Source organism: Microcaecilia unicolor, chromosome 6 (genome assembly GCF_901765095.1).
Source record: "Microcaecilia unicolor chromosome 6, aMicUni1.1, whole genome shotgun sequence".
Classification (NCBI taxonomy): domain Eukaryota; kingdom Metazoa; phylum Chordata; class Amphibia; order Gymnophiona; family Siphonopidae; genus Microcaecilia; species Microcaecilia unicolor.
This window is the reverse complement of record NC_044036.1, coordinates 26,705,375-26,721,249: the sequence shown is the minus strand read 5'-3', so window position 1 is coordinate 26,721,249 and position 15,875 is coordinate 26,705,375. Positions and strand designations below refer to the sequence as shown.

General features: G+C 45.0%; 1 protein-coding gene and 1 pseudogene across 2 annotated transcripts in view; both read left to right on the top strand.

The window, feature by feature from the left end:
- Positions 1–15,875, top strand: part of ORC1 (origin recognition complex subunit 1) — a 93,165-nt gene that overhangs the window by 3,631 nt on the left and 73,659 nt on the right. Inside the window, exons 3-5 of one of the 2 annotated variants that reach the window (XM_030206485.1) lie at positions 8,397–8,524; positions 10,409–10,587; positions 12,592–12,988. In XM_030206485.1, the coding sequence (XP_030062345.1) occupies positions 8,397–8,524; positions 10,409–10,587; positions 12,592–12,988 (704 nt within the window). Of the gene's footprint in view, positions 1–8,386; positions 8,525–10,408; positions 10,588–12,591; positions 12,989–15,875 lie in introns of both variants that reach the window. The other variant, XM_030206486.1, reaches the window with a different exon arrangement.
- Positions 10,087–10,249, top strand: LOC115473607 (annotated as a pseudogene).

Below are 15,875 nucleotides of genomic sequence, written 5' to 3'. Positions count from 1 at the left end.
CTAGGGGTCGGTTTTTCCAGCGCACACAGTTCTTTCGTGAGAGTCGCGGAGGGCGTGGCTTTTCCGCGGGAGGTTAGTATTCAGGCCACAATTCCCAATGAAGGTGTGCGGGCTCAGGCTCTGGTGCATGTTGGGGCTCGGCTGAGTCTGTTTTACCAGAGTTGGGCCCAAATCAGGTCAGATCAGTGGGTTCTCAAGGTGTTTCGAGGCGGATGTGCGCTGGAATTCGAAAGCTGTTCTCCCGAAGTGTTTCTGGAATCCCTCTGTCGGTCTTGGAGCAAGAGGGCAGCAGTGAGGGACACTCTGCGGTGGCTGCTCGCGTTGGGAGCCGTGGTTCCTGTTCCTTCAGATCAGCAACGCTCAGGGTGCTATTTGATCTATTTTGTGGTCCACAAGAAAGAGGACACTTTTCGTCACATTTTAGATCTCAAAAGGGTCAATGCGGCACTCAAGGTGCCCTCTTTCCGGATGGAGACGTTGCGGTCGGTCACTGGTGCGGTCAGGAAAGGAGAGTTTCTCACTTCCCTGGATTTGACGGAAGCTTATCTTCACTTTCCTTTGTGCAGCCTTTTGGTTCCAAGTTACAGGGTCCGATTCGTCGGTTCCTTGCAGAGAAGGCGCCGACGGCCCGTACTTATCGTCAGGTCCTGGGCCTGATGGCGGCGACCATAGAGGTAGTTCCGTGGGCCAGGGCGCACATGCGTCCGGTACAGTCAGCTCTGCTCAGTCGTTGGTCCCCTCTGTCGCAGGACTTGGAAATGTGTTGTCCGCTGTCGGTGGCCCCTCGTCTCAGTCTCCGCTGGTGGCTCAGTCCGCGCAATTTGGGAAAGGAATGCCGTTGGAGTCCCCACAGGGGCTGGTAATGGTCACGGATGCCAGTCTGCAAGGTTGGGGGGCACATTGTCTCAGGTAGCTCAAGGCCGGTGGTCTCGGGCAGAAGCAGAGTGGTCCATCAACCGGCTGGAAACTCGGGCCATTCGGGTGGCGCTCCAGGCCTTGACGTCGGTGGTTCGCCACAAGGCAATCCGAGTGCTCTGTGACAATGCCATGGCAGTAGCATATGTCAACCGTCAAGGGGGGAACAAAGAGCCTTGGCGGCACAGTTGAACTCATCTTCAGGCTCTCTTGGCAGCGCATGTGGCCGGGGTAGGTCACATAGATGCAGATTATCTCAGCAGGCACACTCTAGATCCCAGAGAGTGGTCTTTTCTTCGGTCAGTGTTCCAGTGAGTTGTGTCGGTCTGGGGACTTTCGGTGATCTTAGGGCAACGGCTCGCTATGCGCAAGTTCAGAGATTTTTTTTTTTTTCAGTCGCTGAAGAGACCCTTGAGCGGAGGAAATCGACACTCTTCTGTTGCCTTGGCTTCGGGAGTGACTGTATGTGTTTCCTCTGTGGCTGTTAGTCGGTCGAGTAATATAGCGCATCGAACATCACTCCGGTCGGGTGATTCTGGTAGCTTCGGATTGGCAGCGTCGACCATGGTATGGAGACCTGGTGCGGTTGGCAGGGGCGGCGGCCCTGCCTTTGTTGGGATCAGTTCTGTGTCAAGGCCCGATAATCATGCCGGATCCGGCTCGGTTTTCGCTTATGGCTTGGCTCTTGAGCGGCACAAGTTGAAGAAGAAGGGGCTTTCGTCCAGTGGCTTTGCTACGATGTTGAGTTGCCGTAGACGATCCACTTCCTTGGCGTATGTCCGGGTTTGGAGAATCTTTGAGCACTGGTGTGAAGACCATCGAGTTCGGCCGTTTCACTCTTCGGTGGCGGAAGTTTTGGAATTTTTGCACGATGGTGTTGATAGAGGTCTGGCCTTGTCTACACTGAAGGTTCAGGTGGCAGCTTTGTCATGTTTTCGTGGGAAGCTTCAGTGAAAGTCCTTCGCGTCTGTGCCTGAGGTAGTGCGTTTTTTGAAGGGTGTTAAGTTGCTGCGTCCGCCTCAGTGACGGATGGTGCCTCCGTGGGATTTGAAGCTAGTTTTGGATGCTTTGATCAGGCCTCCGTTTGTGCCTCTGGTATCGGCATCTTGTAAGGATTTATCTTTAAAGGCGGTCTTGTTGGTGGCGATTACTTCAGCACGGAGTGTTTCAGAGCTTCAGGCTTTGTCTTTTAGGGAACCATTTTTGTCCTTTCTGAGGGAAAGGTTTCGTTGCGGACGGTGCTTTCCTTTTTTGCCCAAGGTGGTTTCCGAGTTCCATGTTAATCAGGTCATCTCTCTGCCAGTGTTGGGTGATATGGCTGGAGATTCGGAGCAGCGTGGTATTGCCAAGCTGGATGTCAGGAGAGTTTTGAGTTGTTATCTCTCTGGAACTCAGGACTTCAGAGCCTCTGACCGTTTGTTCGTTCTTCATGGTGGCCCAAAGAAGGGTGCAGCGGCTCCTAAGGTGACCATAGCACGGTGGTTGAAGGAGGCGGTTGCATCTGCTTACTTGGTGAAGGGTCCTGTGGTGCCTAGGGGCTGGTCTGCTCATTCCACTAGGGGAATGGCAGCCTCGTGGGCGGAGAATAGTATGATTTCTCTGTTAGATATTTGTCGGGCTGCGGTTTGGTTTTCGTTGCATTCCTTTGTGAAGCATTATAGGATTCCTGTGCATGCAAAGGACGAGGTGCGCTTTGGGGCAGCAATTTTGACCTCTGGCCTTAGTAGGTCCCTCCCATAAGTTAGTTACTGCTCTGGTACGTCCCACGCGTCTTGACCGGTCTGGAGGGTCGCTGAGGAAGGTGAAATTAGATCTTACCTGCTAATTTTCTTTCCTCTAGACCCTCCAGACCGGTCAAGAGCCCGCCCTGTCTGTATTGGAGGCCAGGAGGTGTGTTTGTTGGATAATTCTTGGCTGCTGTAAATTGTTGTTTCTCTAATTGCAGACTGTTTATTTCTGTTTTGTGATAGGAGTCCGGGACAGGTGGGGCTCTTCTTTGATAGTCCACCTGTAGAAGCCCAACTGTTTTATCAAAGGCAAAGGAACATGTTTCCGTAAGAGCAAGCGGAAGATGTTTCTTGTTTTTGCAGTTTACTGTGACCACGTACAGGGTTGCTAGTTGTTGTTAGTGTTTTTTGTTTCTCTGCTTTGTCAGGGGTATACTGGCTAGTGGAGGTTCTGCACAGGTTATATATACAGGCTTCAAAAGCTTAGTGTTTTCTCAGTCTCCCTCTGCTGGTAGGAGGACATAACCCACGCGTCTTGACCGGTCTGGAGGGTCTAGAGGAAAGAAAATTAGCAGGTAAGATCTAATTTCACCTTATCAAGTGTGAGGAGAGGACCCTTTCAAGAACACACATCTAGTGAGCCCACCCCTCTCTGCAAGCTCACCCAAGGCGATTGTTGCTTTCTTTCACCAATGGCCAGAGTCTTGTTCCCCCCCCCCCCCCTGGGATTTTCTTTCCATCCTGCTCTATCCTTCAGAGTCTCCCCTCTCTCTCTCTTATCCTGCTCCAAGGAGGACCCCTCTCCTATCCGGACTTCGCCTTGTCTCCCTCCCATTCCTCACAATCTCTCTCTCATCCTGTCCTCTAGCCCCCTCTCCTTTTCCATCTCCCCCCATCAATCTCCCTAACAACCCATGTTGCAGATTAGTCTAGGCCAGTGATTCTCAACAACCTTTCTTCTGTTGTGTATGGCATAATTAACACTAAAATTCACACCTAAACAACAACAACAAATTTCTAAACATTTCATTGTTGGATGCAAGGGAAATATATAATATTCTTAAACAGAATTTACTTTGTTTTATAAACTGTTGTTAAAAATAAAATTACTTTTTCTCAAATAAGTTTTCATTTTGACTGACTTAGAGAGAAACCCGAGACTTATCTGTTGCATACAGTTTTTGAACATGGGGTTTAATGGTAGTATAATTCACAATAAACTTACTGTCAACATCATTCTAAAGTTTATAAAGCACAGAGCTAGGATGTTTCCTGTTACATCTTATCATACAAAACCAATATATATTCAAATTCTGGTGTCGGCTTAGTAACGGCAACACAATTCTTTCACTGCCCATTAACGGAGCCAGGTAAATGTCATTGGTCTACCAGTGTGCACTCTGCCTGCAGAAATTAAGGTTTTGGTGCTAGACTTTCTGCTCATCACAGCAATATGGAAACTGCAACGGTAAAGAGGGAGACGACTCTACACTTCTCTCTGGACTATTTAACAGAGTTTCTCACATTAATTAAACAGAAGATTGACGATGATCCAAAGTGTTAATGCCACAGAGCAACAGGCCCAGGACTACTTTGGGTAGTTTAAAAAAAAAAAACACGTGGATTTTGCCACATCAGAAATGGAAAAATGGTGGCAACTGTTCACAAGTAGCCTAAGGAAGTGGATCAGTGAGCAGCAGAGATTGTGCTCCTGGGATCATAAGTATCTTTGAGTGGAAGCTCTGAAATACCCAGATCCTCTAAGTGTAAACATGCTGGATTCGTGCTATTATTATTATTAGCATTTGTATAGCGCTACCAGACGCACGCAGCGCTGAACACCTGACACAAAGAGACAGTCCCTGCTCGATAGAGCTTACAATCTAAGTAATACAGACAAGACAGTTACGGGTGAGGGAAGTACTGGGTGAGAAGGAGGAAAGGAACAAGGGGAGGGCAAATGAGTAGTGGCTCGGAGCCAAAAGCAGCAGTGAAAAGATGGGTTTTCAGCATAGATTTGAAAATAGGTAGAAATGGGGCTAGACGTATAGGTCCAGGAAGTCTATTCCAGGCATAATGTGCTGCGAGAGAAAAGGAATGAAGCCTGGAGTTAGCAGTGGAGGAGAAGGGGGATGACAAGAGAGATTTGTCTAGTGAGCGGAGTTCACGGGGAGGAATGTAGGGAGAGATGAGAGTGGAGAGGTAATGGGGGGCTGTAGAGTGGATGCATTCAAAGGTCAGTACGAGAAGTTTAAACTGTATGCGGAATCAGACAGGGAGCCAGTGAAGTGACTTGAGGAGTGGGCTAGTGTGGGTATAACGATTCTGGCGGAAAATAAGTCGTGCCGCAGAATTTTGGACAGATTGGAGAGGAGATAGATGGCTGAGCGGAAGACCAGTGAGAAGTAAATTGCAATAGTCCAAGCGAGGTAACAAGGGTGTGGATAAGGGTTCTGGTAGCGTATTCAGAAAGGAAGGGGCGGATTTTGCTAATGTTGTAAGACAGGTTTTGGCGATCTGTTGAATATGTGCAGAGAAGGAGAGAGAGGAATCAAAGATGACTCCAAGGTTATGAGCTGAGGAGACAGGGAGGATGTGAGAGCCATTAACAGAGATAGAGAAAGGGGGAAGAGGGGAGATGGGTTTAGGGGGGAAAATGAGAAGTTCAGTTTTGGTCATGTTTAGCTTTAGATGGCGTTGAGACATCCAAGCGACAATGTTGGACAAGCAGGCTGAAATTTTGTCCTGGATTGAGGTTGAGATTTCAAGGGTGGAGATGTAGATCTGAGAGTCGTCAGTGTAAAGATGGTATTGAAAGCCATGGGATGAAATCAGGGTACCAAGGGAAGAGGTATAGATGGAGAAAAGGAGGGGTCCAAGGACAGAACCCTGAGGCGCACCAACAGAAAGCGGGATGGAAGTTGAAGAGGATCCACCAGAGTGAACACTGAAAGAACGAAGTGAGAGGTAAGAGGAGAACCAGGAAAGAACAGGGCCCTGGAATTCAAGCGATGACAGCGTATCCAGGAGTATAGTGTGGTCAACAGTGTCGAAAGCAGCAGCTAGGTCAAGAAGGATAAGGATAGAATAGAGACCTCTGGATTTAGCCAGTAGCAGGTCATGAGAGACTTTGGTAAGTGCAGTTTCAGTTGCGTGAAGAGGGCGAAAACCAGATTGGAGTGGGTCAAGAATAAGTAGTGAAGAAAGAAAGTCAAGACAACGGCGGTGAACGACACGTTCAAGTAATTTGGAGAGGAAAGGGAGATGGGGCGATAGTTGGAGGGATAGGTAGGGTCACTGCCCGATTACTGCCGGGTACACTCCGGTGCTACAAAAATAAATATATGATGGCTCGCTAGGGATGAGAAGTACTGCCAGGCTGCTGCAGTAGCCCTGCAGTACTTCCTGTTTAGCGAGCAGGCAGTACTGCAGGGCTTACCGCTGCTTAGCATAAGGGCCCTTTAAAGAACAATGGTTTGACCATCTTCTGGAAGAATAATTACTTTTAATGTAATTGAACAATGTTAATTTTTGAATTGGTCATCCTAGCTTTCTATAACCCCCCTCACTGTAATTAGGCTTATGAATTTCAGTTTTCCCTATGGGGGGGTTTGATTTCCAATTAACAAGGTTTGATTGCTTGTATTTTATTACAAACAGATTTCCATTGTGCCGTAGCAGTTTCTCTGTGCAGCACCAATATTTGAAATGTAGCTTAAAACTGAAGGCATGATTGCTTTTAATAATGGGGAAAAGACTTCTCAGGGTTCCGCAGCAGCATAAATTGCCTTCAGTTTTGCAGCCCAACCCTTCCCCTTGAAAATCCCAGGGATATTAATTGACGGACTTTGTGCTCTAGTGCAAAAATTTGACAGCTGTTATACAATTCCGATAATTTCCCCATATTATTGTTACTATTTCCAAGTTAACTTCACTTTGTCAACATACAGTTACAAAAGTTATTGAAGACGCACCTGTTCGAAGAGACTTACAATAAAAATCCTCCTTAATGACTTGATTCCATTCTACATCTAAACCAACTAATACTGATCCCTTCTAATTTGATTACGTTAATCACATTATCACTATTGGTCATTATATCTTACCTGTTTTATTTTATGTTATGTAAATAATTCTACTGACCTATCTACCTAATTTCTTACACAGTAATATGTTAAATTAGACCAAACCTCGTACTCTGTTTATGATTATACCTTTTGCAACATAGTGTAAGCCACATTGAGCCTGCAAATAGGTGGGAAAATGTGGGGTACAAATGCAGCAAATACATTTTAAAAAATCAGTCACAATAAAAAAGGAAATATTCCAAACCAGAAGAATAGTACATTCTAAATAAAACTATACAAGTAACCCACATTTTGGAAAACAGAAGGCAACCAAAAAGCAAATAAGACCGTTGAAGACTAGAGAGCCAAAATAAATGTTGTACGTTCCAAATTCCATTCCCTCCTACTGATTTGGCATGTGAACAAAAAGAAGAAAGTACACTAAGATCCTTTGGAAATAAGGAATTCTTCCAACTGCAGTACTTCAGGAATATATATGCAGTTCCCTGTAGTGATACATAGTTTGCAAGAAAATTTCAAGAGCCATTACCTGAAGTCTCGACTGAAAAAAGGCCCTTTGACAGACTGGCTGTGTAACTTTGCACACATTGGTTTGGCTGCTGTAAAGGTTCTGTTTAGTGGAAATGATGCCTTTTTGATGATCATAAATGTTGATCTCGATATTGGATGATTAAAGGTCTTTTTGTTTCTTACATGCCATACATTTGAATAATTTTAATTTTGCAGTATTCAGTATTCCTTTTTGAGCACTGTACAATCCATTTAATTTTTGTTGGCATACCACAAGTACATAAATACATAAGCATTGCCATACTGGGACAGACTGAAGGTCAATCAAGCCGGTATCCTGTTTCTAACAGTGGCCAATCCAGCTCCCATGCACCTGGCAAGATCCCAAAAGAGTAAATAGATTCCATTTTTATTGCAAACCGGCCTGCTGTTTTGGCTTGTTTTTTCATTTTGAAGGGTGGTATATCAGGAAATAAACAAAATTAAACTTATCCCAAAAATAAGAGTGGCTTTTCCTCAAGCCCACCTTAACAGTTTATAAACTTTTCGGCCAGGAACTTGTCCAAACCTTTTTTAAACCCTGCTATGCTAAAGAAGTATTATACCTCTGTATCGCTCTATGGAGCGACCTCACCTTGAATATTGTATGCAGCTCTGGTCGCTGTATCTTAAAAAAGGATATAGTGGAATTAGAAAAGGTTCAAAGAAGAGCGGCCGTAATGATAAAGGGGACGGTACTCCTGTCATATGAGAAAATGCTAAAGAGGTTAGGGCTCTTCAGCTTGGAAAATAAATGATTAAGGTGTGATATGATAAGAGGTCTACAATCCTGAGTGGTGTAGAAAGCTTCTCCTGTTTTGCCAAGATGCTGTAGAAGTATTGCTTTGTCTGCTGAAAGGTATTTCCTTGCTTTCCTTTTGCTTGGGTTAGTCAAGTCTGAGCCAAGCAGTGAGAAAATAACTAGGCTGGAAGTTGAGAGGAGTTGCTGAGATCTCATTCATGTTCACAGTGGAAATAAAAATGATGGCAGTCAACCTATCCAGTAGCCTTCTCTCAGCCAGGCCTGGGTTTACTTCTAACTATATGTTCTATTGCTGTTCTGTGTATTATTGATGTCTGGTCCTGGATAGTTAACATCTATAAAAGCTGTTTGCAGGGGCCTCTTGGTAAAATCTGAAGAAGATGTGATTGGTGTTCGCATAAACCTTGAAGATTTTATTTTGGTGGAAGGAGAGGATGATGACCGGCCCTATGTTGCCAGGCTGCTCCAGCTGTATGAAAATGGTAGGCAGTACAAGGGTTATGTCCATGATGTGGGGCTGAAGGAGATGTGTGGACTATTTTTTACTGTGTATGTGTTTTATGGCTGAAGGGAACACATGTACCAGGTTTTTGCCACATGACTTGGACAGTTAACGTGGATCTGTTCTCTGCCACAGGGCTCAGGGGCATATGAATGTGCTTACTACCACTGTGTGGCCTTCGTGGAGGGATCCGATCTCGGAGGCTGGAGCAGTTTCCAAACTTTGGGGCCCATTTTACTAAAGTGCGGCAAAAAGTGGCCTTGGCACGCTCTTGTGCGGGTTTTTCCCACACGCTAAGGCCATTTTTCCTGCAGCCATGTGCTAATGTTCATCCAACGAAGTAGGGAAGGGACATAGGTCAACCAAACGAGTAGGACTCCAAAGGCGGATCAGTATAAGATCTTTATTGTCCTGCGCGTTTGTAGCTGTACCCTTTATGTTCTCATCAAGACACGCGTTGAGCAACGGTTTTGTGCTATCTCTTTGAGTAACGATTTCTGAGAAGCCAATCGGATAGCAAGACTCCTGAAGCAGGCACCGTGTCGAGTCCATTGTGTCTGCATTTTGCCAATAAAGATCTTATACTGATCCACCTCTGGAGACCCTACTCGTTTGGTTGACCTAAGTCCCTTCCTTACTTCGTTGGATGGACTTTACTCCATAGGTTATCCTTCCTTGTTTTTCAAGCATGTGCTAATGTTGCCATTAGCTCTTGGCGATTAAAAATTTACCATATGTGCACTTACCAGTAGGCGGTAAGGACTCATGCACTAATCAGCACGCAGTAATAGAGCTTCATAACTGATTAGCGCAGTAACATCCATTCTCCACCCCTCCCAAAAAATTTTAAAAATCTTTTAGCGCATGGATTAGCACTTGCTAAAATGGCACATACCACAGGATGCCTAAACACATCCTGCAGTACAGCATTTTAAGCTGCATTTGGCACATTTTAGTGCCCAACGCAACTTAGTAAACGGGGCCCCTTTTGCTGTTCAGTGCCCACTTATAAGTTACAGAATTTGTATAATCTACTACAAAGTCAAAGAACATCAGAATCCAAATTAAAGAGGGCAATATTCCCAGGTTGAATACAGTTCTATAAAATCAAACTACTTCTGTTCTACGTGTCATTTTCCTGGTTGAGTGAGCATAGTTGGGCTTTATCATGTAACCTATACCAGAGTCTTTCAGGACACTGTTTCTGAAGTCCGGTCCTGGAGTACCCTCTTTCCAGTCAGGTTTTCAGGATATCCACAATGAATATGCATGAAAGAAATTTGCATATAATGGAGGCAGTGTATGCAAGTTCATGCATATTCATTGTGGATATCCTGAAAACCTGACTGGAAAGGGGTACTCCAGGACCGGACTTGGGGAACACTGTTTTAGCATACACTGGGAACCCTGGGCTTAGAACACACTTAAATATTAATCATGTTTTTATATACTGTGTATGTATAATATGTTCCCCACCACAAATTGTAGATTGCGTGGGCTATAAATTTTTAAATAAATAAAAAAATAAGTTATTACTGCCACTGCACAAAGCTGGGACTCTGTCATAGCCAATGAGGTTCATCCGAGGCATGATTATTTCTAATTGAAAACTCTTCCCAAGATATGTTCCTTCTGCCTCTTGCTCTCGGTGCAACCCTAAGAATGATTTGGGTGTCCTGAAAATTCAGGATATTTCCTACTGGAGCTGGCAGGATAGGAACCACCATGGCAGATAGGATGTTCCGTTGTAGCACTAGGAAAAGGTAAAATTATCCAGGCACCCAGGAAAAGGGTGAAACTGAGCAACTAAACGAGTGTTAAACAAGCTCCATCTCTCTGAACAGCTTCCTTCTCTGCCTTCCAGGCACTGAGCTCCAGTCTGCCATGCGTGCCATAGTCCAGTGGTTCATTCGCTTTGAGGAGGTTCCCATCAGAAAACAGAAGCTGCTTGAAAGAGAGGCTCATCCCAAGGAGATCTTTCTGTACGAAGTCCCTGACTATGAGAATGATATTGATGCAGAGACTATCATTGGCACGATCCAGGTAGGGAAGTAAGAGTGATGTCACAGAGGACGATCAAACGAATGTTTTCTTTCTGAGCTGCCGCATGATGTCTAGTATTTCACGGGGACATGTTAAAAAGAGTTGATACACAGAAATTACATTTTTCAAAATGTTCACGTTTTCTATTTTTAAAATATGTATTCTTTAAGCTGGTCCCCTACAATTACCCTAGGCCCTTGTCTGCAAGAGTCAGAATGCTTAATTGATTCTTGTTGGTCTGATTTACATGACAAAAATTAGTTATCCCCTTGCTGGTGTTCGATATCAGTCTCTCGACAAGTAACAAGTTGGCCTTCCTGCATAATGGCCTTGCTTATCTTCCCACAGTACACTCACTGTATCAGGAGGTCCCAGACCCCTTGCCTATACATTGGCTGCAGGCCTTCTTGCAGCAAGAACTATTCTTGGGACCCAATTGTGGCAGCAGTGTCAATGATCAATCGTGAAGAATTGTAGGTGGGACCCAAGTTAACATAAATGCTTTGCTCCCAGATCTCACCCCACCTCACCCCTTCCTGGCTTGAATCGAGGAACCATGACATAGGATTGATGGAGCACACACTCTACTACTACTACTTATCATTTCTAAAGCGCTACTAGACGTACATGGCGCTGTACACTTGAACATGAAGAGACAGTCCCTTCTCAACAGAGCTTACAATCTAATTAGGGCAGACAAACAGGACAAAAAAGAGATAAGGGAATATTAAAGTAAGGATGATAAAATAAGCGTTCTGAACAAGTGAATAAGGGTTAGGAGTTAAAAGCAGCATCACTCAGCACTTAGTTCCTGATTGCACGTCTTCATGATTGATCACCACCTTTATCACTATAGTGGGGCCAAGGACCTCAGCTCTTACTGCAAAAAGAAAGATTCATGGTGACACTTTGGGCAAAGAAGAGAAGATGCCATACATGTATGCGTCTCTTTCAAGTCCCCTAACGAAAATATACTCGTCCTCCAGTTGAAAATCCTGTGCTAGCAAATGGTGTAGATTTCTCTGCTGTCTGGGGAATGTAAAGTACATGTGCTTGTGTAAAAATTATTTTATCTGCATACTTCCTGTCTGAAAATTGCCTGAAATGTATATGGTATAAGGATATGGATAGTTCCACAACCTATGTTGTTGTCTGTTCATACTTTTAACTTAAGCAATTTTCTAAATTAATGCAAGCCTATATGTGAAGAATGCCTTCAGACTTTGCAGCAGTTTCCACCCCTTGAAAGACAGGCTCAAAAATGATTTTGGCATAAACATGAAAAGGGAAGCATTTTGGAATCAGGGTTCTTGGTTGCTGTACAAGCTAAGCTGCAGAATACAGTGTAGACTGGTGTGAGGGACAATATTCTATCTTCCTCAGAACTATCACATTATGGTTTCGTCTTCTAGATCTGTGTGACGAAACAGTGGGTTTCTAAGCCTGTGAACTGTATTGTTTCATGAAGCGTATTTCTCCTAATTAGTCAGCAGATGATTAATCTGGAAAAGAAAATCTGTAGTACCATTGGCCAGATACTTTCAAAGCTGGTGCCCTGGGCTCTGATTGGCCCTGGAGTACAGAGGAGAAACATCTCTGTCCCGAGACCCTGTTCAAGACTTGAGTAGTTAATTTCCTGAAACTCCCCAGGTGCTACCCAGGTAGTAACAAATGTTTTAGATAGTTTTAGTGTTGATCCTTATTTAGTTACCTGTTGTTGCTTGGTGGTTTGTGTTTTGGGTCTGTGAGTGCTTTCTAGGGACTGTGAGACCCCTGGGAGTGTGGCCCTAGTGTCCTAGAAATCACCAGGGAATAACTTGAGAGTGGGAGACTTGCCCAGAGGCAAGTGGGACCCAGTTGGTGGGAGGAGGGTGCTAGTATAGAGCATGTGCCCAGGTGCAGGTGGCCGCAGGGTTAACCCTAGGTGGGTGCTAGGCATTCCATGACAATCTGTAACATGGTGAAAACACAAGGTAGATCCTCCTAACTTCCTTCTTGTTTCAGGTGGTACAGCTGCCCCCAGATGCACAGCTGCCAAGCCAGAAAAGAGGAGAAAAAGTGCTGTTTTTTAAGCAATCCTGGAATGGAAAGAAATTTCAGCCGTTGCACTCTGATCTGCTGGCTAGTTACAAAATGAATGGCATGAGCACTGCAAGCAACATTTCATCAAGGCCTTCCCCTTACCATGTACTGAGGAGGGGAGCTGATTTGGACATTATTTGCACACCAGAGGGGGAGACGAGACAAGTCAACTGCAGAGCCGCTAGATGGAAACAGGGTGGGACAGACACTGAATCCAAACACTCTGCTTCAAAATGCTTTCTTTCTAAGGAGCAAGGCACTCGGAGGCCAGAGGATAGAAGCTGTACTCCTCTGGCCAGGAAGAAACTTCAGCTGACCAGTACGTAGTCTAAAACCTGAGGGTTTTTCTGCTTTGATCTCAACAAATATAGCGTGTGTGGTGGGGGTGGGGGTGGGGGGAGGGACTCGCCTTTCAGCTCCAATGAAGTGTCCACATTTGTCTGTTGTTTAGGACTAAAGGAACCTTGCTGGAGGGCATGACAATATCTGCTGGAGATCTGACACCCTAAGGTCTTAGTAACAAGCTTTCCATTACGTAGTTTCCCACTATTCCAGAACCTTTGGCATAGTTTGGTCCATCAACCAGCAGATGGAGACAAAGAACTGAAAGCTGAGCTGAGACACATCTCTTTTTGCATCAATTCCAGCACCTCAGTATTTTCTATCTCCAGTGGGTGAATGGACACTCTTCAGCCTCTGGTTCTGAGTGATTTGCTCCTGATCCCCAGTTAACCTTGGCGGGTGGCTTGAGTCTGCAGAGTCATATCTGGAGGTCTTCAGATCCCTGTCCCAGGTGCCCCACAAATGTATTTCTTCCCTTCCTTCATCTCTCCCCTTTTCCTGTGGAGCTGTCCAGCTCAACAACCTTAAAAAAAAGAAAGCGTGGAACAGAGTATCAGTCCTGATTCTGTCTCATCTGGGGTAAGACTTGTGGAGACTGTGAGCTTGGGAGGAGCAGTTGGCAATGGTAAGTCCGATTGAAGTTTGACATAGAAATTGCAGCCCTCCAAGTGATTCTACTTTGGGATGACTTGTGACTCTCACGGAGGCAGTTAAGTGGTGGCCCCACTGCGGAACCTGCCAGCCAGTATCGGGGTGTTGCAGTATGTTTAAGCCGGGAATCCCACTGGACATAGAGGTCAATGGTGGCATGTCTTCAGATTTTGAGCAGCATCTGAATATGCTGAGAACTTCAGGCTCTGGCAGGGGCAGTGTGCAGTTTAATGTAGGAGCGGGTGGGAATGGGTGCCATTTTGTCAGGGCCGACTGGTAGTGTGAAACATCCTCTGTCTGATCATACGTGGAGCACAGCCATTTTACAACTTCAGACCCCCCCCCCCCCCCCCCCAACACACACACCCAACAGAACATTCAGCTGCATCAGGATGTTTGCTTTTTCCAGAGTTTGCGTGTTTTTATTTATTTATTGCATTTGTAGCCCACATTTTCCCACCTATTTGCAGACTTAATGTGGCTTACAATATTACATCCTTGGCAGGCGCCAATCAGGAGTAGATAAACAATTGGATTACATACAAAGAACTGTGTGTAACATAATGAATACAATTACTTCAGTAGATCAGAAAACAGTCGTACTGTCAAGTAAGTAGTGAAGCATTGGAGTTCTTATTATTTATTATTATGGTAGGCCTCGTTAAAGAGAGAAGTTTTCAGTGTTTTTCGAAAGTTAATTAAGTCATGAATAGTTTTCAGATTAAGTGGCAATGCATTCCACAGCTGAGTACCAATGAAGGAAAAGCAGGATGCATGTACTCTTACACCAGGCCTATTGACTGAAACAGGAACAGTTGGAGTTGGCTGCAAGGTGCTTCTTTCTCGCCCCACTGCCCCTTTGGCTCCTAAGAAATCTCATTTAGACCTCCAGGAGTGGGCAGATAAGGAAAGAGAAGCCATCATTGAAGGAGCCGTTAAAGGAGGGAAAGCGCCCGCCTGAGGAGGGGGATGACCTGAAAGTACTGAGATTTATTTCATAAAGAGGAACTCGGTACTCTTAATTCTGAGGCACTGACAGTGCTTTCCATAGAGAAGCCTTCTGCTTTGACATCAGGAGTGCCATCTTTGCCGATCAAGAGGGAGCTTAGAGGTCTTTTTAATGCCTTCCCGATGCATTCTGACATTGACTTGATTTCAGCAAAATAGGTCTCACTGGATTCGAGGCTGAGAATGGGGAAAAAGCATGGCTTGCCTCTACCCGTTAGTCCGGAGAAGAAAAAAAGTTCAGCTGCTCAGGGTGGACACTCTTCTTCGGCAATGACTAAGAAGACAATGTTGTTGGTGGAAGAGGGCATTGCCTTAAAAGACCTACAGGATAGAAAGCTAGAAGGCTCGCTGAGACAAGCCTTTGAAGTGGCTTCTTTGGGCTTTCAAGTGACAGTGTACATCTTGTTTGTGGCAAGAGTATGCCTAAAGTGGAATCAGCAGTCTGCAACACAAGATGGGCGCCATAACGCCCAGCTGGAAACAGAGTTGGCCTACTTGGACAGATGCTATTAATGACATGTTAGGGGTTATGGCCTGCAGTTTGTTGTTGGCTGTCATGGCATGTCGGCTGTTCTGGCTGCAGCATTGGTAAGCGAATGCAGCGTCGGTCATGTCTAGTTAAACTTCCCTTTCAGGGCAAGTGACTATTTGGAGAAGATCTCAGTAACTTGGTGAAAGAACTGGGGGAAACTATGCCTCATCGGTTGCCAGATAAGCCGAAAGCCTCTGGTCGTCCACAAATGACCTGACTTAAACTTGAAATCATACCCGGATCAGAATATAAAGACTATAAAGACAGAACCTGGAATATGCTCCCCTACTCAATCCTCTCTAAATTCATCCCTATTCCAACCCCTTACTATTTTGCCTTACTTACAATACGCTACCCAATACTCACCCTCCTACTCCCTTCCTCGACTATTCTCCTACCTCACCCATCTCATTTACCCACATCTAATTGACTACCTCTTTTCACTATTTGACAACTGTATCTATTCTATGTTTATTTTGTAAACCTATTATACTATGTAAGCCACATTGAACCTGCTAATAAGTGGGAAAGTATGGGGGTATAAGTGTTACAAATAAATTAAAATAAATCTTCAGGGAGCTGAATCTCGATTTCAGTACAGCAAGACAGTACCAGCCTGGTCGTCAGCAATATGGTTATAAGTCCTACTTTCAGGCATTCCAGTCTTCCTTTT